Source organism: Dromaius novaehollandiae, chromosome 4 (genome assembly GCF_036370855.1).
Source record: "Dromaius novaehollandiae isolate bDroNov1 chromosome 4, bDroNov1.hap1, whole genome shotgun sequence".
In the NCBI taxonomy this organism is placed as follows: domain Eukaryota; kingdom Metazoa; phylum Chordata; class Aves; order Casuariiformes; family Dromaiidae; genus Dromaius; species Dromaius novaehollandiae.
This window is the reverse complement of record NC_088101.1, coordinates 49,462,094-49,489,072: the sequence shown is the minus strand read 5'-3', so window position 1 is coordinate 49,489,072 and position 26,979 is coordinate 49,462,094. Positions and strand designations below refer to the sequence as shown.

Here is a 26,979-nt window from a genome sequence, read left to right as displayed (position 1 = left end):
GTGGCGAGGGGAGCGGAAAGGGATGAGCCATTTCCTCGTCCGTCGCCATGACGGACCAGCCCGCCCCGAGCAGAGTCCAGAGGGTGGGGACGAGACATACCACTTCTTATTTTCAGTCCCGGCCCTCTCATCACGCCTTGATCTTTGAGCTTAGAGGAGCATCTTCGTGGATGGGAACAGTAACCATGTGAACGTTAACCAACAGGCCTTGTTTTGCGAGACACTGCAGAGAAAACACGGTATATCCTATTTCTGTTGCTCTCAAGTGTGAACTTCTAGTGTCCTCAAATACATAATTCAGTTATCACTGGATTCCTTTTATTGTTTAAAACACCCTTTCAAGTATGTCGTTTTGTGATACTTCGTGCACAATTGGAAGTTCAGCCTTAGTAGATTAAATACGTAATAGGTTTTGGAGGTTGTCCAAGTCTGTTTACACAAGGAAAAGATTCATTTCATTGCTGCATTTGAGGTAAGAATAATAAACTCTATAAGCTTTAAGAAATTTGAGGGAACCAGTATTCGCAGATAGAACATTAGACCCCTTTTCCTAATGTCCACCTCCTGAGGTATACTCACACTGGCCTAAATCTCTCACTTCACAGTTACTTCTTATGTAAACAGACCATATCTAGGCTTTTATCAAGCTTCATGCCTTGAATATTCAGGTCTATTCAGGGCAGAGTAAAATGCTTCTAATTTCCTAAAAAGTGGACATTTTTCCCCCCAAAGGCAGCAAATAAATCAGGTTGAAGTATTATGTTTGCTGAAATTGAATTGTGAAGTTAGGTATTTCGAACTTACGGTGTCCTGCTAAATGTAATCCCTTTCCATTTCTTATTTTTCACAGTGATATTTTTGCTGTGATTATTTTAAATTCTAACAATAAGGCAGTCATTAGCCAAAGAATTAAACTCACTAGTCAGGGAGGAGAGATCAATTGTGTTCCAAAACAAGCGAAACAGCCTGATTTTTCTGCTGCCCTTGAGTCTTGCCTTACTGTTTTTCCCAGGGCAGTTAGAAATGGGTGCATAATTTTCATGGATGTATTCACATATGAATCTAAGTACCTTACAGATAACAACAGTTCCTGTTCTTTGGTTATCAAATATAACACATTTCATGATGAGGGAGTTTATAACTGGCCATTCTTCAGTAGATGGTTTGTGCAGTGTGTTACAGCAGATTGAGTTTTAAATTCTGCATCTAATTCTGCAGATGTATTTGAAACTCCAGTACTAACCTTTTAAAAGGTTCTCTTCCATTTTTTCCCTTTTCTTACTCATGTAAACAAATTAGTTTTCATTGAGATTCTGCAGTAACTCATCTTTTGCATGCAGTTTTATACACCCTCATGTTGAACTTTAGGTACGTACAAACCGTCGTTCATGACAGTTATATTAAAGTGATAGCTGATAACGATTTGAAGTTTCTTTGCATTAAGAGAAGTATTCAAGAACAACTTGTTCCCTTGCAACAAAGGGAAGAGAGGTAACAGCACTGTGTGGCACTTCTATAGTTTGAAACAAGTGCCCAATGCTGAACTCTGAAAATCGGGGTGGTTTTTTTCCATAGTGTGAAGTGCAAGTACATAATTGGCAGCGCAGCAGCTGTTGGGCAAAATTATTGCTGATATTGCTGCTTACATATTACAGGGCGCTAAGTAGCGTCATCTTAGCTGATTTTATAACAGCAGTTTTTTGGGTCAGGAAATCTCAGTTGTTGCAACTGAGTTTCCACGCTGCACTCCCCAGTTATTTGGGCTACAGGGAAACATTTTGTAAGATGCAAATGTTAAAAGGAGGCTGATGGATTGCGTACTAAATAAAAGCTTTGGTTTAATTTCTTTCAGGGTTCTTTATTAGAATATAACATTTCATGGCAGATAATACCACCGTTAGTTGTCCACACTGTATTTTGACTTTGAAATATTCAGTGGTCACAAGACATCATTTCCCCCAGGAGTAATTAAATGTTCAAATTTAAAAGACAAATAGGCAAATAAATCCCACTTGAGTAGACACTTAATATTAGGCTATTTTTCACTTGTCTGCTATTACATCAACAGAATCATATCATTCTACAGTACTATAATAGTAGATACAGAAATTAACGGCAAGTCACCTATGGTGAAAGGTAAAATCTATTTTCAAAACTGTAATTGAGCAAATCAGTGCTCGTAAATTTGTCCCCTGTTGTTGCAGCCTCATATGCAGCTGCCTCAGTTATGTATCCCAGTGGCATTCTCAGGCACCATTTCTGGATGTCTTTATGCATTTGCAATATTTACATTCAGATATTAGCGTACAATAGAATAATAGTGTGCTCAGAACTGGACATTCATATATTTGCTGACATATTTGGTATATTATTGCAGTTATGATCTCATTAGAAAAAAAGATCAACGGAACATTTCTTTTAAAAATTTCAGGTTTCCCAGAATTATGGAAAACACACATATCCTTTTTTTGGTTCTGTTTTCCAAAGCTTGTATCAGAAACCTAATTCCCTGCCTTGTTGTACCAGTTCATGTTGCAGGACATTTGACATAAAATTAATGTGATTAATTTGCAAGAGTAGAGCTACCAGCATCCAGTTGCTCTAACTCTTGGTTTGATGTGCATTTTCTCCATTGAATTAATGCGTTATTCCTAGAATATTGGTACACAGTTTAAGTACATAAGTTGAAATTGCAATTGACAAAGCTCTGGAAAAAGGAATTGGCAAGAAACAATATCACATGGCAAAAATAGACTAATCTAATTGGAATATTTAACCCAAATACCAGAGTTATATTTCTCTGAAGGCAACAGAACAGAAACATGCAGAAGACAAGCATACTTCTAATCCAGTAGTCAGAAAAAACATGTAAGCACTGAAATGGTCATTAAGGCATAGCTCTTTTTCTTCATATTGGTGGAAGTGTGCAGTGAACTACAAAGATACTCCCTTTATGGTGACAAAATCTTGGATAAGAATTAGTAAGTAGTGGGTAACATGATCTGTTACATGGTTGCCTAGAGAGTTTTATGTGAAGGGTTAAGAACACTCAAAATTGCATATCATGTAATCCTAATGAAATCCTTTCTAAACCTTGTAAAAACATTCCCAAAGCCTTCTAAATGAAATCTGTTAATGCAATTAATCCAAATAGTGTGCCTTTTGGGGAATGTGTTCCAGTTATGGATTCACGGTCTGCTATTGAGTTTTGAAGGTCATGCACAGCCAACATAGATGCATAGTTAAATTATTTTTTGTCTATTATCTCAAAATAAATGATGGTATGAGTGATGGGATCCTCTTGTTGGTGGAAAGTCTTTACTTTTCACTAGAGAAAATATACTATTTTAACTTTGTTTTTTATAGCTCCAGTAATTGTAAAGTACAAATATGGACAAAAGGGGTTCTTGCAGTAGAAAGGAAGGAAGAAAGGAATGGAGGAAATTGCAGTAATATATCAAAATAAAAGAGTTAACTGAATTGTGAGTTACAGGTTTAGTATGGGATTTTCTTGCACTTTTTTCTTTCTTGCACAAATGCTACAACTCCTGTGCTACCCTTACTGAACATGAAGTATATATTGAAAATACTTATTTGTATGAAAGGATTGGAAGTAAGAGGGATAGTTGAAAGTCAGTGATACTATCCTAATTTATACCAATGAAAAACTGGTCACAGATGAGCATATTCTTAGGATTCCAATTCATATATTAAATAAGAAACTCAATTACTTTCTTAAAACTTTAATGTATTGTATTTTAAGTAGCCAAAGCAGAACATGAGTTAGAGGAAGCCAGACAGAGGATGAAAAAAACAGCAAAACACTGAAATAATTAAGTGGTTTAAGTGTACAAGTATATGAAACAAAATTACTAATATTTTGGTGTTGTCACATAGTTTCTGGAGTTCCTTGACTCATGCTTAATAGTGTGACCACAGGGTCATCTCTCCGTGACTATGTTTGGCTGTGAGCAAGTTACTTAGTACTCTTTTAGTAAAAATATCTTCTTATCACTATATCAGTCCTTGATTTCCCTTGAGATGAACAAATAATAATCTTTGGAAGTCTTGGCTCGTTTGGCATGTTAGTTTTCACCAAAGTAATTTTGTTATTTTCAGTCAGGAACAGAAAATGACTTGTCGATTGCTTTTAAACACTGAGAATCATACTTATTTCCTAAGAGACCTTTGTACTGTATTTATTAATCTTTCTGTCCTCCCTGGGAGAAAAAAGCAGAACTCATCTATCTCAAATCTGAATTTTTCTTCTATGTAGACCAAAAGGTTAAATTCACAAAAGGGACTAAGACTTAAAAGGAGAGAGGCAAGCTATTCACACTCCTTAAAATTCCATAATAATAGAGGTACATAAACTCTTAATATTTGGGAGGTATTGCAAACTCTAAACTCTGTATATAAGCAATGGCAAAAGGTAGGCACCTCATCAGAGAGTGATTTAGAGCAGAAGCCTCATTAGGTCTTTCTCTTCATTAGCCACACTGGGAACAATGCCAGTTCCTTCTATTGGATACCCCACTGTATAATTTGAAGCAGTCACCTATTTTCTGTATGCAGTGCAAAGGAGAGAGTTATGTCTAAGAATGTGACTCACATTTATGCTGAGCAGGAAACTGGAAGTGCCATAAGGTGGCCTAGATGTATAAGGGCCTATTCTATAGGGGAATGAGGTGCCTTTCAGGATTCAGAGCAGTGAACCACCTCCTTCATTTAGACATCTAAGCAAAGCATTTTTTTCCAAAAAAGAGAATGTGGCAGCTTGCTTTATTTAACTAAGTGGCTATAGCGATCAGTTGATACGTGGAAAATCCAGTGCCACATCCTCTCCATTAGAATTGGAAAGAAATTAATCCTAGAGTGTCAAACTCCTGAGAAAACATGTGGGACACTGGAATGTGCATGTTCTGAACTGAGTCTACCTCAGTCTCTCTTGTCAGTGTGCTTTTACCTTGCATAAGATACTTTTAACTCGAGCAATGACTGGAACCAAGGTCATTTAGGTGAGCCCAGAATTATCAAATCTAACTTTGGGCATCTGACTCCTGAACATAGTCATCTTAGACTTCATGTATTGTAATATGACTATCTCCAGAAGGATATTCTGATCACAGGCTATGATCTTGCCATTAATTACAACAGGAGCTTTTGAGAATATGAACTTAATTTTGGCACCTTGGGAATGAATCTGAGCCTTAAGAATGATATAGTTATTAAGCTGCGTTATTAAGTATTCAGTATCCATCTATATCGCTTTTTTTTTTTTAATTGAGGGGGAATGTTTTACCACAAAAGAGATTCCCCTTCCTTTTTCTGTTAGAGTACCTAATAACCCAGTGATTATGGCAGTTATTTTGGTGGCATGAGACCAACGGTCCACATGCTGTTCCAAATCAGAGTGATTTGAACCTAGTTAAATTGTTTCTTATGTGAGTATTGTAAGACGACAGGAGAGAGAGCTGCGGAGGCCACTGCAACAGTTTTCTCATCATGTTCATCAAGAGTTTGAACTCTTGATCATTTCTGTTCAAGAGCTGGCCTGGTGAACATGATAAGAAACGACATCTCTTGCAGCAGACTACAAAAGCCAGATATGTGGAGATTAGTTAGTCAGTCTTGTCTTCATATGAACTTTGAAGCAACTGGATATCTTCAAGTCATTATGGTTGGGTACCTCCTAGGAGTGGAAAGTTGGCTATAGCAGAAGCTTAGCTTCCTGAGAATGTATGTATCCCCAAGTAAGCTGAATGTGGGAAGGTTGCATGCCCTATTTTCTGGACTTGACATCCAAAGCTATGTTTTGGGTATCAGACTTCGGAGATCTGGCTATTACAGACTGAGTGTTATTCTGAAGTATTTGGCAGGGGGAGGTAGAAAGCAGAACTTGACAAAAAGATTTGAAAATACAGGAATTCCTTCAGAAATGTTGGGTCTACTATATTAGTTATGACATTTCAAAGTTTTATATCCGTATTGAACAATAGCAAATTTCTTTCCAAAGTGGTTTTTTTTTTTTGCAGTTAAATTATAGATGAAATATCAGAAAAGAATTCACTAAGACACAGACTAACCTCAGAAATAAAATGTTTGGAAATTCAAAAACATTAAAACTCAGAAAATATGTACTTCAAAATTTTAGACTCCTCAAAGGCTCTCATTTCCTTCCCAGTTGAAACCTTAGTTTGCTTTTAGATACTCAGATCCATCAGCATAGGTGCCTCTGCCCATTCACAGTAGCATAGTCTAATTCGCAGTCATGGTCCACCTTCATTTGGAGAGACGAGTTTGACAGCAATGTGGAACTGCCTCGAGGTGTGAACAGAAGATGTTATTGAAACTGGATATTCATGGGATAAGTAAGGGCAACTTACCCCACAGCTGATGAACAGTACTCATGACTTCACTGCATCCTGAAACATAATTCATTGCCAGTTGTTTTCCTTGCTTTGTTGATGGACATTGGCTTCTCCCAAATTAAGTAAAAGTTACAACATTTGTTTGGAGGAGAAAAAAAAAAACAGTTAAAACTCACTGTCATTTACTCAAAGGGTCAGGCCATGAAGATATTTAAGAAAAAGGGTCCAGTGGTGTTTCTAGGCTATCTACATGCTAAAACAAACAAAAGGAAAAAACAGAAAAGTAGTGCTTGGAGCGAGGCAAAAATAGGCTGTGTAGCCTCCTTGCATTGTATTTGTACATACAATGCTCTGAGATGTATTCTCTTATCCTCAATGTTTTACATTTTAAGAGTAGCACCTCAAGGAAAGGTAAGAAGAGGTAGCTAAAAATGATCTTGGTATGAAGACCTAGCCATCTTTACTTCAGATTTCGATGTTGGACTTTCATACTACCCTGAAAAACATGAGGATAGTATTTATTTAAAACAGTATTTTGGATGTTATTGTAAGATCCATTAAGCTCTCATAAAGAGCAAAATACAACGAGGGCCATAGAAAAGTCTGTCTTAGCACATGCACCTACTTTTTACTTCTGTTTTACAAATCCTATGATTCCTAGTACCTTGCTGCAAGCCTTTATCAGCTGCCTACATACATGCAGCACTCCATTTTAATTAGCCTCAAGATTCAAGGCTTAGATGGAATAGCAGGGGTTTCTAATTATCTTCACAAACTAGTGATCTGCCCAGAAAATGAGGAATGAATAAGGCATTAAACAGTCAGAGGCCAGTATTCAATCACAGAGTGGAGCAGGAAGAGTGGGAGATAAAGAAGTGGGATTTTCTCTGACTTTTCTGGGCCTTCAAAATTACTAAAAAAATCCCTTTTTTAATAAAACACCAATTTTAGAAATACGATGTTTTCCTTTAATTCTTATGAGATAATGTTAGACTAGATATTTTAGGATATTTTATCACATCTGTAGAGTATCCCTGATATTTTTGTTTTAAACGTATTTATTTAGGCATCAGTGGTATTTTTTGAAGGCCTCTAATGAAAGTAATACCTTCCAAGCATGATTTTTCATTTTCCAGTCCATGCTCAGAGGAAAAAAAAGGACTATTCTTTCCTTCCTTTCAAAAATTTATGGCATTGGGATTTAAATCATTGCTATTCACAAACTGGCCTTGACAAAAAAAGGCTGAGGATTATCTCTTTAGCAACTTTTGAATCAAAGCTGCATTATTGATATGAAGCTAAAAAGGCTTTGCAGTTCTTTGTATAATTAAAAGCAACTGTTGTTATGGAAATTTTTCAGAACAGCTGTTCCATTGGAAGAAGGGTTACACTCTTCTCTATCAGTAATCCTTCTAAATCTCTAACATGATTCATAGCTCCTCAAACAGTGCCTGTAAATTAAACAAAACTGGATGCCTTCCATACATAAAAGGTATTTATTTATTACCTTTACTTTCACCTCTGTCAGCAAGTTATGTAAGAATACATTAGCAAAACTCAAATTGGGTAGTGAAAGTCACACAGATGTCCATTCTTATGAACTTTATTTCTACTTCCCTTTTCCAAAATACTCCTTTCATTACGCCCAAAAGTGGCATCAGGCTTCCTGATGAAGTCATACAAGCCTAGTCCAAAGAGCTTACAGTAATTATTTTATTCTTGAACCATCAATTCCTTCAGATTAGAAGGAAAGGATAGACTTTGCTGAGTTCAGTAAAGGTGTAAGACAGTTTTGAAATTAGATGAAAGGCTTTATTCAAATTTCTGCCTTTCTTTGTGGAGAGCAGAGAAAAATTTTTCTTCCTAGCTGCCTTACAGGAAAGGAACAGCCTGCAGTACTCCAGCTCAGGTTTTTCTTTCATTCCTGGCTTTCCAGCTGGGAAGAGTTTTGGAAAGGGGAGAAAGACTAGTCAAGATTTCTCTTATTAAAGAGGAAGAAGTAGTAGGTATTAGAAGAAAAAATGAAAAAAGCAAATGTGAGCTTTAAAAACCAGAATTGGTTAATGACTTGCTGGGTTTCAGAGTGCATAGATGCAGTACATTTTTGTAGTGTATTTTGTAGAGCGCAGGGAGCTCAGAAATAAAGAAGCCTGGGCTTGCACAGAAGCAAGAAGATGCTGTTTTTTCAAATCAAGTCCTGCAGCTGGGATGGAATAACCCGTGCAACCGTGCTGGCTAGGGGCTGACTGGCTGAGAAGGAGCTCCGCAGCAAGGGCTCTGCGGGGGGAGAGGAAGGTCCTCTTGGAAAATGAGGCAGCAGTGCACCCTTGTGGCAGTGACGGCGAACCGCGTTCGGTGCTGCATCAGAAGGAATGCAGCCATCAGGGCAAGGTGTTGATATGCCTTTAGCTGGCACACGTGAAGCCACATCTGGACTACTGTGTGTAGTTTTGGACTTCTAAGTACAAGAAAGACATTGAAAAACTAGAGAAAGTCTAGCCCAGGGCCACCAGGGCGTTTAGGGGACTGGAGCACAGGAAGTACAAGGAGAGGCAGAGGGAACTGAGTTTGCTTGGTAGAAGAGAAGGCTAAGGCTGTCTACACTTCTCTAATTGCTGTCTTTACCTGCTGAAGGAAGTGGGAAGTTACTGCAGATGCAGAGGCTTTTCTCAGAGGTGCACGGCAAAGAGGACAAGAGCCAATGTAACACAAGTTTCAGCAAGGGAAATTCTGATTGTATATAAGGAAACAAAAATTCAGGAAGAGTGGTTAAGCACAGGAACAAGTTGTCCAGGGTACCTGTGAAATCTCCATCTGTGGAGATTTTCTAAATGCTTCTGGGAAGACCCTGGGAACCTGATCTCAATTCCAAATCTACATGATTCTGTGCTTCTAAGATCCACGCTGTTAGGCAGCCAGATTTCTCCCAGTGTGTTTTGAATTCTGTGTGAGATTGTTCATGTTTCTTAACCAAATTTTCAACCTTACTTTGCACATGCAGTGGCCCTTTTATTTTTTCATCCTGTTACAGAAATACCATTTCTAAGAGATGTTGGCAGGCAACTGTAATTAAAGGGCTGTTGATTCAAACGCTAGACCAGTAAGAAGTAGGCTTCTATGCAGTAAAATTTCTCCTGGTTTGTAGAGTAGGCAGAATGTTGCTTTGGCAGCAGAGTTATTTGGCCAAGTGTATAAAGTATATAAGAAGCTGATGAGGAAGACCTTTGACAGGAGCCCAGGAAAGTTCAGGAAGGACAAAAACTTTGCTTTCGGATACACTTTTTCAATTTAAGTGGTGGCAACATTGCAACATTGCAAATGATTTTTTCTTTTGTCTTCAGAAATTTCAAACTCTTTACTGTTTTCCAACCTTTGCCTTCAGTTTCCTCATGCAAACTTCATAAATGGTTAGTATTTTGTATTAATAGAGTGTGGTCCATTACAGGCTAAGGAGGGCTGTTAAGAATGTAGTTCTGAACTGCGCCTGTTTTCCCCCCACCATCTTAAGTAGTGTGACTGAAGGTCTGATCTAAGGAGAAGAGAAGCTGTGTTATGTGAGTGAAAGATCAGCACTGGTTTTAGATCCTGGGATAACTAGGAAAGGGTTAATCTTGATTGCTACTAAGTGGAATCTGGTAAGGAAAAAAAAATCACAAAATAAACCAGAGAGGACCTATAACTGGACCTCAGAAGCATATGGGGGCAGAATTTATGTCTACAAACACCATAATAAAGAAAGTACACAGTAGGAAGCTGCTCAAAGAAATAGTCAAGTACAATTGTCTTTGGTTTGAGTAGACTGCTGTCCAAAAAGTAGGGCTCCTGGACTCTTTTTGTAGTAGTGGGAAGCTTCCACTATGACTCACAAGAAATTATGTAAAATATTTACATAAATAGAATAAAGATTGCTGAGGCTCACAATGACACTGAACATCTTATTTTACATTTGTTTTTCAGAGGGGAAAGATCTTGCTTTGATCATCAGTAGGCTGATTTACCAGAAAGAAAAACTATAGTACCACACGATGACAGCAGATTATAGGAAGGAAGAGATGCAAACCACTTGCGTGAAAAATGACTCAGTGATAGATAAGAGAGCCATTACATAGGTCATTATCTGGGGAAAAAAAATATCTTGAGAATCTTCCATTTGTAGAAGTCTCTATAGAAGAGAACTTAAATACAGTTTAGCTAATGCTAAATAAATTTTGGTCTCAAAGATGCAAAGGAAGCTGACATTTTGGAGTCATTTTCAGCTTGATATTTTCTGGTTTGGGAGCACTTTAAGCTTTCTCCTTTTAAAAGCTGAATTTTTTTAGTCAATTCTTTTAAACTGAGATTTTATATCCTTTTACCTCAATTAATTCAGTAGTGCCTCTTTTTAAAAAGTCAGAATGAGATTCTACCGCCAAGATCATATACTTTGATCCTGGTCGTTGAACCCATGCCTCAGGTATTCAGGACTAAAAGGGTTAGAGCTCTTCTCTAGAATCTTGTCAACACTCTTCATTTTCCGAATTGTAGCAAGAAGCAAATAAAGTCTGTGAAGTTTTTCAGTAATTGGTGTAATGTGCTCCCTGTGATTAACATAGCCAAGCAGGTGGGCAGCCTCGTTTTGCTTCACTGTATTTTCCAAGCAATCTCCAAACAAAGGATATGATGAATGATGTTGTGTGGGAGGTGTCTGCCAAAGCACCGTGGGATTAGTGTTAGAACTGGTCTTACTTACATAATTTCACTAATGATCTGGAAGAGGGAGTAAGCAGCCCATTAATTAAATTGGCAGATATTACACAGAAATAATTCTAAGATCCTAGCTAGAATTGAAACATAGGCAAATTAAAAGCAAAGACTGGTATTAACAAGATAAAATTAATTTGGGAAAAACACAGTCTCTTTGCCTGCAGCCACATCTGAGTCATTTTGCAATTTGTGGCTGTATGTACATTTGTATCATCTGTACATTTAAATGCTGTTTGTTTTACAATTAAACACTCAGCAGCTTGAGAGAAGTAACAACCACAGAAGATTCAGGGATTCCTTTTTTCAGTTGACATGAGAGGATAAGGTGTGAGAAGCAGTATGTTCTGGTTTCTTACTTAATCCAAAAAACCCTCTGATATACTTTAAATCTGCCTGACCTGCCTTCGTCTGATCTGCCTACATCTATCTCAAAACACCATACATTTGGTTCCCTACTAAGAGTAGCTTTATGAACCATCTGGAAAAAGCTCTCTGGTCCTCTATCTACTGGTGCTCACAGTTGTAGAGTTACTGCTCAATACTTTTAGTCAGTCAGCACCATCTTACTGACATATTTTATATTGTAAAATGTTACAAATACTTTATATTTTTATGTAAACTCATATTTTATATTTTTACTGTCTGTAGCCATTTCGTTTCAATCTTTTCTGTCTGGGCAGCAAATGTGCATTTAGATAATCCAAACTAACTAGGATTGATGAACTTTATTTTATTCATTCAGTGCCACAGCAGCCTCATTCCATGATCAGTTTGGGGCATGTTGTGGCTCTCCTTCAACCACAGTTCCAAGTTGTCTTTCCCACAGAAACCAACATAGGCCGAAACAGTAGGAAGAAACAGTGTGTTCCCCATTCCCAGCACGGAGATTAGATGTATTAGGGGATCCAGACTCAACAGTAGGGAAATGTTCTTTTAGTTACATCTAAATTGTTGGACCTGGGAACAAATTCCAGGTCCTAGGTTCCATAGCTTCCATGCACCCATGGACCCAAGTCTTTGTTACTACACTACCTGAATGCTTCATAATATTATCTTCTTTAATAAATATTCCGTAAAACTTAACTTTATCCCAGAATAGGTCAAACCATAGCTCTGTAAGTCTCATGTGTCTAAATCATCTAACATACAACATCTAAGTTGGCACAAAAGAGAACAAAAATGCTTGAAATCAACCTGCACATTTCAGAGATAGATGTGAGAAAGAAATACTCTTCTGTAGCTAGACTAGTATTTCATCTATCTTCTTTTCCCCTATGTATACCAGATATGAGAGGATCGACATGATATGAACAAGTGAAAGGCCAAATGATATGCTGCACCTCTCTCATGGCAGGTCTACTCTATATCTTTGCATAACCAGCCAGCTCTGTCCCCAGACTGCTGCTTGTCTTGACGGTAAGTACTTGAACTTGTTCAAGTGAAAGTACACAGTTGGGTTGTAAGTCTCTTTCAGACTCATTTCTTTTACTCATACCTTACCCCATCCTTTAAGCATGAACTCACTGATCCTAGCTACAAAAAACATGCATTTAGCTGTATTAAAATACGTTATCCATTTTACATAGGCTACATCTAATTCCCACTGAAGAGTGTGGACAGGAGAGGAACCATGTTTGCTTTTAACGTGTCTTCTGGTCTGGACAGTCACAGTACCATGACTGCAGAGTGCACCACAGAGCATATCTTCAGACATAGTTTAAATGTAGAGTAGGTGATCCAGATTATTCTGCATGTCTGAAATATGAGTATCAATATACCTTTTATCAATACAGTAATTGTTGAGTCAGCTGTAATGCTTTTATATTTTGTCTAGACCATTGCTAAAAATGTTGAAGTGCATAGGACTAAGACTAGCGCTTGATAGAGTCCCACTGTGGACATGTCGATTTGATAATTGTAGCTTTACTTTTTTAAATCTTTCTGATGGTTTTACTTACTTTTTTAAAAGCAGCTTTTAATCAAAATTGAATATAGTCTAATAATGTCACCAAACTTGTTTGATTGTAGGACCTTTTAGAAATCATGATTTTTGGAATTAATTATGCTCTAATTCCTTACTGAATTAATGTTGTATCAACAGTTTCGTGATTTTGATAGGGTTCGATATCAATCTCTCCATGGGGCAATCACTACTATTATGTAATTGTCCTTTTAAAAACATTTTTAGAAGAAAAATGACACTCACTATTTGTTATATGTCCATTTTATATAAAGCCTTGTAAAGTACAGAAAAGAACATGTATGATCAGCAGCTCTAAAAATCAGTCACATACAGTTGAACAACACAGAATGCAAATCCACTTGATTCTTCAGAAGTTGTGACTATATGCAATGTGTAATGTCCTGCATACACTGTGTACAAATAGAATGCATTCCCTACCAATGTTAGTGAGACTGCTGTATAGTCCACTGTGATGTGGGCTGTGTGCATTTGCCTTGGAAAAGCCAGTTATCTTCATGAATCGGAGATAAATCATGGGCTAAGTTGGAAATAAGTAGTATATCTGTAGGACACAATATTGCAGTTTTTGTGGTGCTTGGAAGTCTTTGATAGTCCTACTTATAACCACAGAAAATAGGCTCATAATACAGCAGCACTCTCAGGAGGAAGCTGGCAATATAGCAGAATCTGAGTAAGTCAAGAAATAGAAAAGTATTACTGCAAGTGCATCTGTCAAGCTGGGGGATGCAGGAGAAAATGAGGAGGTGACAGGTTGGGCAGAAAGGAAAGTAGTATAATATGAAGTGAGTTAATGATGCCAGCAATTTTTAGCAGTTGAAAAGGTAAGGGCTGCAAAAACAAGGAGGCACTCTATGATTTATGTGCAAGAAGTAAGCAAGGTGGTATTTTTTAAAGTGTATTTTTTAAGCTACTAGGATAAGCTCAGATGTTCAAGTTCAATATTGTTCAGCATGAATATTGTAATTAGAAAAACTGTATTGCTGGAGTTATCTAGCTAAAGGATTTGCATCTCTTGTGAATGCAGTCAAATTGGGATGACTTGCTATTAAGAAGTATTATATTGATCACTATTCTGGAAAGAAGCCTCAGCAGTGTTTAACAATGAAACTTGAAGCTATGGAAACAAATTATCTAGGAGGAGTAAAATTCAGTGCGTTGCATGTTTTGGATGTTTGAAATAAACAATAACAGCTGTCACAGGAAGCTTGTTGAAGTTGTTTGCGGTAAATAATAAATCATTTTGGAGTACAATAGTTGAAATTTTCAGTAAGTAAGTGGTCAGGTCAGCTAGTAGTACAGTAGTCATTGGTTATTGCAAGGATAGCAGCTTAAAAATGGCAGAGAAAATGGGATGTGGATTCATCAGTGTATGACTGATGTGCTGGCACAACCTTAGTTATGTCATGAACACTGTATGCTGTAAAGCAACTTCACCATAAGGGACTCAAGGCCATAAATATATTTGACCAGCTGCTGTGTGTAAGGAAAACCTACTGCAAGAATTTGTTTTTTATGAGACTACCGAAGAGATGTCGATCATTGAATCAAATCATGAATTCTCAAGATCATCACAATCAGAGAAGGCAAAGTATCTGTTTGATGTAAGAAACATCTGTTAAGGAATTTCTCTTGAGTCTCATCAGTAGTTGGCAAATTTCATTCCTTTAGCAGTGTTTTCATTATTGCTGTGGCTATAGAACAGTATAGTAGGTTTTGTACTACTGGTCTTTTCTGTATTCTCAGTGCAAACTAATAGATATTTTAATTGCAACTTACTGTTAGGAGTTGAGACAACATTGAAAATAAAATAATTCCATACTTTTCAACTGCATATTTCTGTGCTGGAAATTTCAATTTCTGTGCAAATATAAATCACTTCACTGGGTATGAGAATAACCTGTATATAATCTGTGAGCTACAAATCTAACTGTTTTAAAACAGCGTAAAGACCTAGTTACTCTGGAAATGCAGAAATAGCTATAATCCTTTACTCTCTTAGCCTGAAAATAGATATACCCTTACTTGTACTTCCTCTGCTTTATACTATCCACAGAAAAGACAGGGGTGTGAAAACTAAATAATTACTTCTTAATAAGCATCTGTTAAGAACCTGACAATCACACTTACACTAATCTTAGAGGATAAAGCTACAGAAGTAAAATAGGCTAGCCTTTCATAGGAACTGCTATACCAAACCAAATAAATAGTCTATTTATTTACTATTTTGAAGTAACTGACAATGGCCAGCATCAAATACTCCAGAAAAGTTGAAACAGATTCTTCAGTGGACAATTACAGCAATTATGAGTGCATCCTTTAAAGAAAAATAAAATAAAAAAATAAAAAAGAACAGTTGGGCTACGGCTGAAATTACTTTTTCACATTGCCTGATACCTCTTTACAAATACCAATGGTAGATGAACTTTCATATATGGATAAGGGGTTTTTTTATTATGAATTTGAAGTCATTTTCAGCTACTGTTCTCATTTTAAAGTAATGTTTTTCTACTACAGTTTTCTACAGAAACCTCAGAGACAAAGAGGATGGATAAGGTAAAGCCTGCAAAGCATGCCCTCCTGATTGATGATGTATGGGGTGTGCCAGGCTGCTGGGTGAGGGCTGGGCAAGCATACATACACACATAGCCTTCTTTATAAGGAACTACATATTTTCATCATACAAAAGGTAAAAGGTTCATGTGCAGATGCTGATGAACAAAACATTTAGTCACTATGCTTCTGTCTTGTCCAATACAAGTAATGTTTGAAGAAAATAGTTTATTGGTGTTAGAACAATTGTACATTAAAGACCATACACCACAACATTAATTTTGTCCATTGAAGATGCCACCACCTCTTATCCATTCTATGTTTACAGATCGTCAGCAGACTAATACATTCAGCAGATCTGACCAAAAAAAACAGATGTACATGTTATTTTTCTTGGAAAACAGAATGAGCATGAAGGGAGGGGAAAGATCTTGAGCAAGAGATGCATGATAAAAGTTGAAGTCATCAGAATTTGAGTTGTGGTGCGTGATCCGTTTTGTATAATAGTTGTCATAACAGTGAATTGTGAATAGAGGAATATATAGTATTGTTCAGCTTTATTTTCATTTCCTGGCTTTTATCAGTTTGTCATAATATCTGAAATATCTAGCAATTCCCTAATTGCTTTACATCTATAAAAATGTATTTTAATATTGTCTAGTGTAACTGAATATTCTCATTGAATGTATGCTTTTTCTGTCTGCTGCTAACATATCATTGTTATCTTGTCTCAGAAAGCTGAACACACTAATTATGTGCTGTATGAAAATATTCTCTCTTAACTTCAAGCATGTTGTCTTTCAATTTCCTCAAATGCCTGCTTGCTCTTTTATTATGAAAGAGGATAACTAGATTTTCACTGTTACCTCATCAGACTCAACTTAGATTCATTGCTTCTGAGAAGTTAGGAGCAGCAGCAAAGAATTGCATCGAGAACTGAAAGATTTAGGAGAAAATGACTTTAAAATATATGCACGTATATGCATTCTTGTCTTCTCTACAGGTTATCATACTTCAGGAACATGACCAGACCTCCAGTTGACTTGGCTCTATATCAGTCTACTTCCTGATATTTCCTCATCTTTTTGTCCTTGCTCCCTCCTTGTCACCATCCTCCATTCCTCAATAATTCTTTTTGTGCATTTAGACTTACATGTATAATATGTATATATATGCACTTTTGACCAAGCCTTGAATATCAGCATATCTTCACTTATATGCTGTGTTGTAACCATTTCTAATATCCTGTTTCTTTAGAATGACTTTTGTTTCTGTTGAGAACAACCCCATTTTGAATGTATCCAAGATCTTACTACAAGAAAGTTCAGTACACATACAAAGTGCTTGTCTTACTGTGCTAATAACTGCCGTGAAATTATTACAAATCAGTATTCCTAAAGTAGTGAATGGTGTCTTCATACCTAAAATGCATGTTATGGTTGGTCCTGCAGTGGAATTGCAACTGAAGGGTTACTAACCTGTGCAGATGACCTGGCAAATACAAGCAGCTGTCTATGTGTAGTTTTGCCTGAATTCTTATAGTCAGGAAAATTACTTAGCTGAGCACTCACCCTATTTTTGTGATGCCAGAAGTACAAATGGAAAAGAACTAGTGTTAACATGGGAATCCTGACTGTACCATTAGAGACATATGAAATGCTATGAAATATCTGAAGAATTTGTTCCAAATAAGACTTAAAATAACTTTGTTGGAGGAAAGGAACGACAAGACTATAGAAATTGTCAATATAATAAAAATGACAAAAACATCAAAAAAGGCAGCTAGAACGTGGCAGATGTCACCTTTGGAGTCTGAGTATTATTAAATTCATCTGACTCATGAATTTCTTCCATTTATTACTATCAAAGAGAGGATGAAACATCTTAGCTTCAAGGCAATACCTCAGTCCTTTACATCTAACTCCAAGCACCTGGTGCTCTTCAGAAAAGAAAGCTATTCATTTGTCAGTCTCCAGCTTGAAACTGGCAGTTCCCAGGCACTGTTTGCCAAGTGTGATTACGTCAGTTGGCACAAGACATTAGACTTACTGTTGAGCTATCACAGAAATCGAGGGAAGAACTAAGATCCCAAATTTTAAGAGTTAGTTCTTTGGATTTCTTCACAGGCTGAGGTTAATATAGCAAACATTGCAGAAAGACTGATAATGAAGGATATAATAATGAGGCTGTTGTCATGATTGCAGTCCTCTAGAATCCCTCAGAGTTGATAGCAGAAGATCTTCCTTAAGCCAGTTGTGATTTGTTCAGCTTGAATTCAGATGATACCTTATGTTCATCAGTGGATTCCCAGGTCATGCACAGATGCATAGAGGTATACACTCCACAAGCCAGAAGAAAATGAAAAAAACCCCACAAACCCTGAGGGGTTTTACTGAAAGTTATTTAGCTATGCAGTGGAGCAGACCAGAAGTACGTACATGGGCAATTACCACATCTCAGGTGAGGGGTAATAATTAACAGCTGAGAAATGTTTACCTCCAGCTGAGCTGTAATAAAATATGCACAGATGATTAGCTTTTTGAAACCATTCTGAGAAAGTAGTGTTCTGTTTATAGTGTTAGTACCTAACCTTTAAAAAAAATACACTTCAATGTGTTGTCTACAAAGTACTTTTACAGTATAGCTAGACTCATAAAAATTAGTTCAGAACAGGAAAAAAGGGGGTCAAATATATTGTTTGCAGTAAATAGATTGATCCCCAGCCTACCTCCTTTGACTTTATTAGGCTTACGCTAGGGATGAACCTGGCCCATTCTTTTTCTGGTTGATACTAACCTCCAGTTCCTGATGCCATTATTAAGTTAATTGTTTGCATCATCAATCTGTGTCAATGAAGCTTTCAGAGTGCTTGATGAGATTTCCAGCATCAAGCTGTGAGGCATTAAAAAATGATGAATTTACATCCAGGTAAAACCATGCCCTTCAGCTATAATAATGAATCACTACTTTGTTTAAAAATGGGTATTCATCATGAGATGTGGCATGAACAGACAGTTTTAAAGGGGTAAGGCATTAGCACAGTAAATGATCTTTGCAACTAAAGCTGAATACACAGCAAAGAGAAAAAGGAGGCGAGCATGTCAATTTATCTTTTCATAAAGAAATTATGAATGCAGATTCACACTGGTGTTGTCTGACCCATATTTAACTACTAACAAAAGGTGCAACTCAGTATTAAGATGTCCTTCAGTAGAGACAAATCAACACAATATATTGCTTCTAAAAGTTTCATTATTGAATAGAATTTCTTGGTAAACACATTTAGATCCTGTAGTAAATACATTCATAATGAAAGGCTACATCCTCTAACATGCAGCAGGTGCCAGTGGCCCAGCACCCACCATTCTGGCAGCCAAGGAGGATTCAGCTATGTTGGCTCTCCTTCCCCACACTGCCTTTCTTTGGTCAAGAAGATTAATATAATTTTGTTAGGCCTTTCTGTCCACATAACTGTTTGATCACATCACAGGTAAATTTATTGTAATTAGATAGGCTCACAAAGGCAGTGAAGATACTATTGCACAGGTTAAAGCAACCAGAAAATGTTCTCAGTTGCCAGAAGTCTTATACTATGGTTGCCATCAAATTACTAATGCTGGCCAGATTATAGTTTTCATAAGTATGCCCACCCGTCTTGCAATCAAAGTTTCACTTTGCTGTGTGGCATAATTCACATGCCAATTCATATGTCAGTACCTATCTGTGGCTCATTATCTTACATTTTTAAGTATGTATATGTCCACAGTAATAGTTAAGACTATGTCCAGTTTCATGCTTACATTATTTGTCTATCCACAGTGCAAATCTGTATGTTTGTGTTGTGCCATGGCTTCAGCATATGCAAACATTTCAGTTGGAAGCTATTTTCAAAGCCATTCTGCAATGTGCCTGCTCCATAAAGTCAAACTGTAGTTCATGAATATAGCCAGTACTCCACTGGCAATTCCAGAGTTTCTTCTTCCTGGGTCTTGTGACTTTTTTATCTTTTTCTCCTCAAGCAGTTGTCTACCCAAGTTGGATGGTGCCTTCCAACACTCTATTTGGGATCTAAGTTATTAGTTGTTACATTTCCAGATTGATTACTGCTGCCTAGAGAAGTATCTCCTGTGTCATGACGATGGAGTTCTCATGATGCATCACTAATTGTCCAGAAAAGCCCCAATGATGGTATTTTAAAGTGGATAATTCAGATAAGCATTTATTGAACCAACGTTTAGTACTGGGAATGCATTCAACATAAAGAGTTCTACAAAGCTACTTAGAGTAGAGTAAACCAGAGACCTATTAATACCCCAGCAATAAGCTGCTGCTATGAAAATCTAAGTAAGACATTTGTTAGTGCTTACAGCACTGAGCCTCTCACAGTCCATTCTTCAGGAGAAGAGTTTACTATACAAAATGGAATCACGGCAAGGGTCTATAATCAAATGATCCAGGATACTATCATTCTTATGGTGACTAAATCCCAAGACTCCTGAAGCAGCCTGCTTAGGCTGCCCTTGGTCTGAAGGTCCTCAGAAGAGTCTTGGAGGATCTCTTCAGCGATTAGGTTGTAAATGTCTCCACAGCAGAGGTAGAAAAGAAGGCAGTTCCTCAGTGAATGTGTTAGGTTTTAATGGAAGTTTTAGTGTAAAGGCAAGAGATATTTTTGCTAGATAACTAGTGATTCTGAATTTAAGGAATTTTTTTCTTTCCTCAGGGTATGAGGAAGGAGTGTGTGAGTTACCAGCACTCATCTTTCTCCTTTCCATAGCTCTGTGCAAAATGCTTGTCAGCTTAGCCACTGAGGACAAAGGGAGGAAACTTCAAGCTAAACAGTAGGATTTCCTACTGTTAACATGTTAGGCACCTATTACATTAATCACATCAGTCTCAGCGCTTGTTAAATTTTCTATTTTTAAAATAAAACTGAGACCAACTTCAAGACAGAACACAGTTTTCCATCTTAAAGTTGAAATGCTTGCCTAGAAAATGTTGAGGCAAAATATCTGTTTTTCAGATTTTTTTCTAGCCTGAAGAAAAAAAAAATGTTGTGAATTTACCAAATGCCAAAATCTGCATTTAAATCTATGGCTACAGCAATAACAATAGGAATAAAAATAGCAAACACTGTGTAAGATTTAAGCCATGGAAGGAAGCTTTATCCAAAGAATGTCATCAAGTGACTGGACAAGATGGCTTTTTTTACATAGCTTTGTGCAACTAAAGTAACAGAAGCACTTCAGGAAAGCAAAGAATCCAGTCCCTGAGTTTCATTTGAGGAGGAAAAGGGACAAATTAAAATGTTGCACTTCTCAACCTTTTTTTTTTTTTAAATTCTACTATCAATAGATTTGTTACACTGCTTATGAATAAATATTCAGTCATCTATTTTTCATCCATGTTCTTAGTGTTCACTTCAATGAAATTACTTTTCAATGGCATGTTTATTTCCAGAATGAGTTGTGAAGGTTAAGCAAACTGTTTTGGATAAGATGAGAACCAAAGTCAACAAATTTATTTATACAGAAATAAATGCATTCTAACATGAATGCAAGACAGGGGACACATCTTCAAACCACCATGTCTTTTTCCTTTGCCTGAAAAGCAAACATACAGCAACAAGCACAACACCATGAGAGTTTATTCTCACTGGGAGTATATTTGAATTTTGAAGGCAAAGATACGACTTCCTAATGCTGGAGTTAACCACCTTGCTTGCTCCCAGGTTAAAATTGCCTGAAGACTGCCTTAACTTGCCCCTGGCTGCAGATAGTCTTTCTAGGCTTGGTTGGGATATTTGGAATTAGAATGCAAAACATCTCTGTACTGTTTATTTTCTTAGCAGACTGCAATAGTCTAATTAACATCAGATAGGAGCAGGATGTAGAACCATCTCTCCGGACATTCTCCACTAAACAATGCCTTGAAAAGAATTTGTCAGATGTACAAGGAGTGGCTCCACAGCCCATTAGTACTTTGGGAAAAAATGTAAAGAGGCTGTGAAGGGCACTGGTGGTCTAAGGTTGTGGTCTTTCTAGGTCTGCTAACCTTTTGCAAGCATCTGACCATAGCAGTGTTACAAACCAAATTAACTTCAACTGTATTGATTTCAGAACTCATATTTATGGCAGAGGAAGTTTTGCCTTGCTGAAATGGTGAAGTTCAGTCCATGGCTGTGCTCATATTTGAATTATTCCAGATAGCAAGAAAATGCTTACTAGACATTCTGTAACTCAGTTATGAAAACCTAAGACTACTGTAATCAAACTTGCTATTATGAGAATGTGCTATGTTTTCTGGATTGGTGCTGTCCAGGAGCCATATTCTTTGTCATTTATATCTTTACTACTCTGTTTCATTGCTGAACTGTGTGCGTTACTGAGGACCAATTTGTCACGTGTCTAAGCAGAGCATTTAAAATATCTTACTCTAACAAAATAAAGCTGATAAGCCTCATAGTAACACTTAGAGTAATTTTTGTCCTCATTGAAACATATCGTCTTTATTTTGTTGTATTTATCTAAGAATGTTTGGGTAAAACAGTGGTCTTTCTATGCTGTGGTATCAAATAAAATATTTAAAAGGCTGACTAAGCAAATACATTCTGGCTATAAAGAAGTCTTAATCAGTCATTACAAGTCTACAGTGCTTTTAGAGTAAGAAATACTGTAATAAACACCAGGCTTCATTAGAAAGAAGTACAACTGTGTTCATGCGTTTACTGTAGCTTTGTTAGAACATCTGTAGTTTCAGAAACAGCTATGCTGGCAAAAGTTTTATTTCTGAATGGAAAGGATGGGTAAGAGATGACTTTGTCGTGTTCAGAACGTGCAATGAAAAGTTTGGATCATTTCATACAGCTTCAAGGCAATAAAGTAATGTCCACAATGACTATACGTTAACAGCAGTCACTGCCATCATGCATGTATTCCTTTTCATGAAGAAAAAGGGGACCTTTTTTACCCTTAAATTACAGAGTTGTCTGACGGCATTCTGTGAAAAATTACAAATAGCTGTAGGAATGGTTTACATGAGGCAGGATCATCCTTGGAGAGATAGGTTGGAAATATTGTAATGGTCACCATTTCTGCAATGTATCACTAAAGAATCACCTTTGTATTCTGAATGTTAATTTACAAACTAGTGATTGCAGTTCATATGACTGAAACAATTACTGGTTGTCTGCCTGGTATTCCCCTAGAGATTATAGCTGCTGCAGCAGGAGCAACCACACATGAAGCAAGTTTTGAACAACTGCAGTTTACTACCCAGAATATTAAAGCAACCCTAAGTGGCATCAGTCTAGTTTGGTATGGTGAACTGTAATCTGTGATGGTTCAGGAGTTGTTCCTGCTGTGGGACCAGAAACTTTTGAGAAAGAGGCAGGGAAGACCACTGAGGAAGTCAACTGTCTGTGGTGTGAGAATTCCTCTGTCATCTGACTGTTACAATAATTATCAGCCTCCTCAGGTGTTTCTTACTAGGCTGGTCTAGTTAATAATAGGATAATGGGTTTTCTAGTTGGTAAAAAGTCTGAAGTTCTGGCCCTGCATCTTTAGTGGACCTTCACTAGCAACTCATTTAGTATAACACAATTAAATTTTTTTAGCTTATACTTTCTCTCTATAAATTTTACTGAAAAAAATATTGCAGTCTAGTGCTGGGGACTCTGATTTTTTTAATAACTTTGTCGTGAGCATTCTTCTATCCATCACATCCAGAGTGAAACTTAAAATATGAAACACACATCTGAAAAGTAATGCATACCGAGTTACACAGAGGGAGCTCCTGCTTTGTTTTTTCAAAGCAGTCATGCAGTAAATATCTCTGAGCAACGAAATGTTGCAAGTTGGCATGAAGAGTATTCGTCACAGGCTACAGCAATATCACACTACAATATTGTGGTATTTGCTTACTTTGTTATTTGTCTGATACAGGATAATTCATTTTCTGTAAAATGCAGATGTTTTCCACTGCTACATGTTTCAAAAGAGAAGTTAAAAGAATAAACTATGTCTCCAGTTGAAACTTCATGATCCCCCATTGCTGAAATAAGAAATTTCTCGTCCTAGGGCATATAAAATATCAGTAACCCTAGAAATTTATCTGTGGAAGAATTAATATTTGTCATGAACCTTAGATAATTTGGTCCCCCCCCCCCTTTAACTTGGGTTCACAACTATGTATGTGGTTCTCATCGTTGTTGACCTGTTATTTAATCAACTGATGCATTAAAATCCTTTCATCTGTTCAGTATGCTTGTTGTGTTTCAGTTTTCCTTTTCCTGGAGTCATTTGGCTTTCAGAGAATCTTTGAAGTCTAACTGCTAAACAAATGCTAGAAAGACTGAGGTTTCCTTCCCTATTACTTATATAGGAACTTTAAAATTCATTCTTAGCACAGATATGTGAAAATGTTTTCTTCTACAGGGAATCAAAAAGGGAAACAGGCTTCATAGGCCCTGGAGTGACATAGTTCTGTGCAAGGAAAAGAGAAACTTGTACCAGAATCTTAGGCTGCATGTATTAGCAAAACAAGTATTTCTATTGGTGTGACTTTGTAAATGCGGCTAACGTCTCTTACATACAAATTTTCTATCCAACATTCTATTCATCTTACAGTTGTCTTCAGTCTACAAGCAGACAAAGAAGTATTTTAAAAAGTCATTAGTTACCTAACAGCTTAATCTGCCAAATACAAGCAGCATAATTTATGAAAGAGTATTATGTAATCACTACAGACTTTGGTATTCTTTACAATTCAGTGTGCTGTGCCTTTTTTTTTCATGTTAGATAAACTAGAATAATTACATGAACTGGCCAACTGTCAATCATGAAAGGCTAAATAAATTGGTTGATCAGACTGGATGCTATAGTAAGTCCTGCCAGCTGTGTTTTGATGTGCAGGTCCATAGCTTTCTCTCATATCACCATTTTCAGTGTCTGCATTATTCCAGTAATTTTGCAGAACATGAAAGGCTTAACATGTATCTAGAATAATCTAAGCTAATTTTACTAAATGCAATAGAATAGTTCTGGTGTATAGAAATGAAAGTCTATTGCAAAGTCTTTTGAAATGCTTTAGAGAGCAGAATTTTTGTTATACTAATGGACTTATAACTCCCAGGAAGTAGATTCCCTACTTTGTATAAGTTTACAGTAAACATATTAGTACTTGCAGTTGAAAGGAATCAAGATCCTTGGTTTGTTGATGCAACTGCTATTAGAGATTGTTTTTATAAACTTCATAAAGAGTAATCATTAAGTTGTGAGACTGTTGTCATAAAGAGTAGCTGCCTGTTTGAAATCAGATCATTAATTTATACATTGTGAACTTAGGTCAATTACAAAAGTATCATAAAATGGACATTCTTGAAACTTTTTGCAGTATTTTATGGATCTTCAAACAGGTGCTACTATAATAGCAGCAATCTGAAACTTTAACTGATCCAGCAATATCAGTAAGCAGAATCAGAAGCAGGAGTCAGTGTTGCTGAAGGTCAAATGCTGTTGACACAGGAGCATAGTTCACAGGTTTCTGTTGATAGGCATGGCTGAAGAAGGCATTGATGTTGAGTGTCTTAGAGTCTACATCTGTTGGCAACAAGTGCGCAGTGGCATTCCAGCCCTGTATTCCAGGCTGGGATGAAAGTCAGAGTCCTCTTTGTCCAGTTCCTTATTTGGCTTTTGGAGGACTGCAGTATATTGTGGCCCTTGGAATGCCATTCTTTGGAAGCCGCTTATGAGGCCCTGTTCTTTGTCTGTAAACTGTGTGAGGGAGGATGTTTTGGCCTGAGAAACAGTAAAACATTTGGGGATTTTACCACAAATAAAATGTGTGTCTTCTGACTCGGTCCTCAAATTCTACTGCCCTTCCACTCTCCTACAGGAACTAAAGGAGGGTTTCTTCCTGCCTCTTCCTCACAGGTGTCCTGCTCTGAACCTTGATGCTGTTAAGCTCTGTAGAGTCCAGGTCAGAACTGTAGATTCTGTAAGGCAAAGGATCCTACTACCTGTCAGATAATGAAGAGAGCCTGCTTTTGAGGCATGCTGGCATGCCTTACCTCTGCAGGATGTTTGGACAATTTGGGATGGGGACAGAAGGCACCAGGCAGTTTGGTGTAGCTATTCCATGACGCTGACCCTATGAAGAAAGTGGTACTAGCCACTGTGTTTCGTGCAAGCTGTCAGATTCCAGGATATAGCAAGGCCATGGGAGAACAGTGTAGAAGGCTACTAATGCAGAGGTACTACTCTGACCCAAGATTTCCACCACTTTTGCTATGAGACACTGATGGAATAAGACAAGGCTCCTTATATAGGAGCCTTATGTTTAATAAGGTTGTAGAATAGCCATGGTGTAGAAAAGTAGGAACTGCAACGAATCATAGAAGGTCTGCTGTGTGAGTGCAGGTAGGATACTTTGAGAGGTGAATGTAGGGATGCCTATACTAGAATGACCCTCAGGAACAGTGTGGACATAGTCATTATCACCAACTGAAAGGAAAAATAACAGGAATAGAATTAGAGCTCATGTACTCTTTCAATATTGTATTATCCCTGAAAAAAAATTGGGGGAAAAAGACTGTTAAATTGGATTCTTGAGAAATGGGAGATTTTGGATGGTGGTACATTGCAAAAACAGAAGGATAAGAGTAATAAAAAGATAAACACTTTCTTACGGATTTCTTTTCTGTCAAAAGGAGTTTTCTAGTTGGTAAAAAGTTTAGCACCATTTCGACCAACGCTACAAAATTTTGGGGTTTAGCTAAGTCTAAACATGATGTTCTACAAATAATCTTTATATTTTGTGTTGAGTTTGCAGTAACTTTTTGTGAATGTATCACTGTTGGCTGGGTGATCCATCGGAAAAAAAACCTTTATCCTAACATCACTAAATGAAAAATTTAAGGACTGTAGCCAGTATTTTAATAACAATACACTGATGATACATAGATACTTGTCATCAACATGGATATAATCTGTGTTAGTACTAAAAGTTTTACTTTTGAACAAACACAAGGCTGTCTTTTGATTTGTGTCATACATTATCTATATAAGCACATAGTCTGTCCTTTGTTTCTTTTACTGCATACTGCAAGTCTAGGTTCCTTGAGTGCAACCTTTATGTATTACTGTAAGAAAAATAATAACTTGTAGGGAATAATAATAATAACAACAACAGAAACATTCCTGGAAAAGAAGTATGTTTTCTTGAATTTGAAGATCTAAGTGATAGTATTCCTTGAGCAATTGCCCCTGAATTGCCTGGTTAAGCAACCCAAAAAAGTGCAGCTCTGTTCTGTAGTAATGACATGTTATAATCGTG

The 26,979-nt window shown here is 37.1% G+C and overlaps 1 protein-coding gene across 3 annotated transcripts in view; it reads left to right on the top strand.

Moving 5' to 3' along the window:
• Positions 1–26,979, top strand: part of VEGFC (vascular endothelial growth factor C) — a 261,273-nt gene that overhangs the window by 342 nt on the left and 233,952 nt on the right. Inside the window, exons 2-4 of one of the 3 annotated variants that reach the window (XM_064510991.1) lie at positions 117–239; positions 12,400–12,530; positions 15,613–15,651. In XM_064510991.1, coding sequence (XP_064367061.1) covers positions 15,643–15,651 — 9 coding nt within the window. In that variant the 5' untranslated portion in view covers positions 117–239; positions 12,400–12,530; positions 15,613–15,642. Of the gene's footprint in view, positions 1–116; positions 473–12,399; positions 12,531–15,612; positions 15,652–26,979 lie in introns of all 3 variants that reach the window. The other 2 variants (XM_026105172.2, XM_064510992.1) reach the window with 2 other exon arrangements.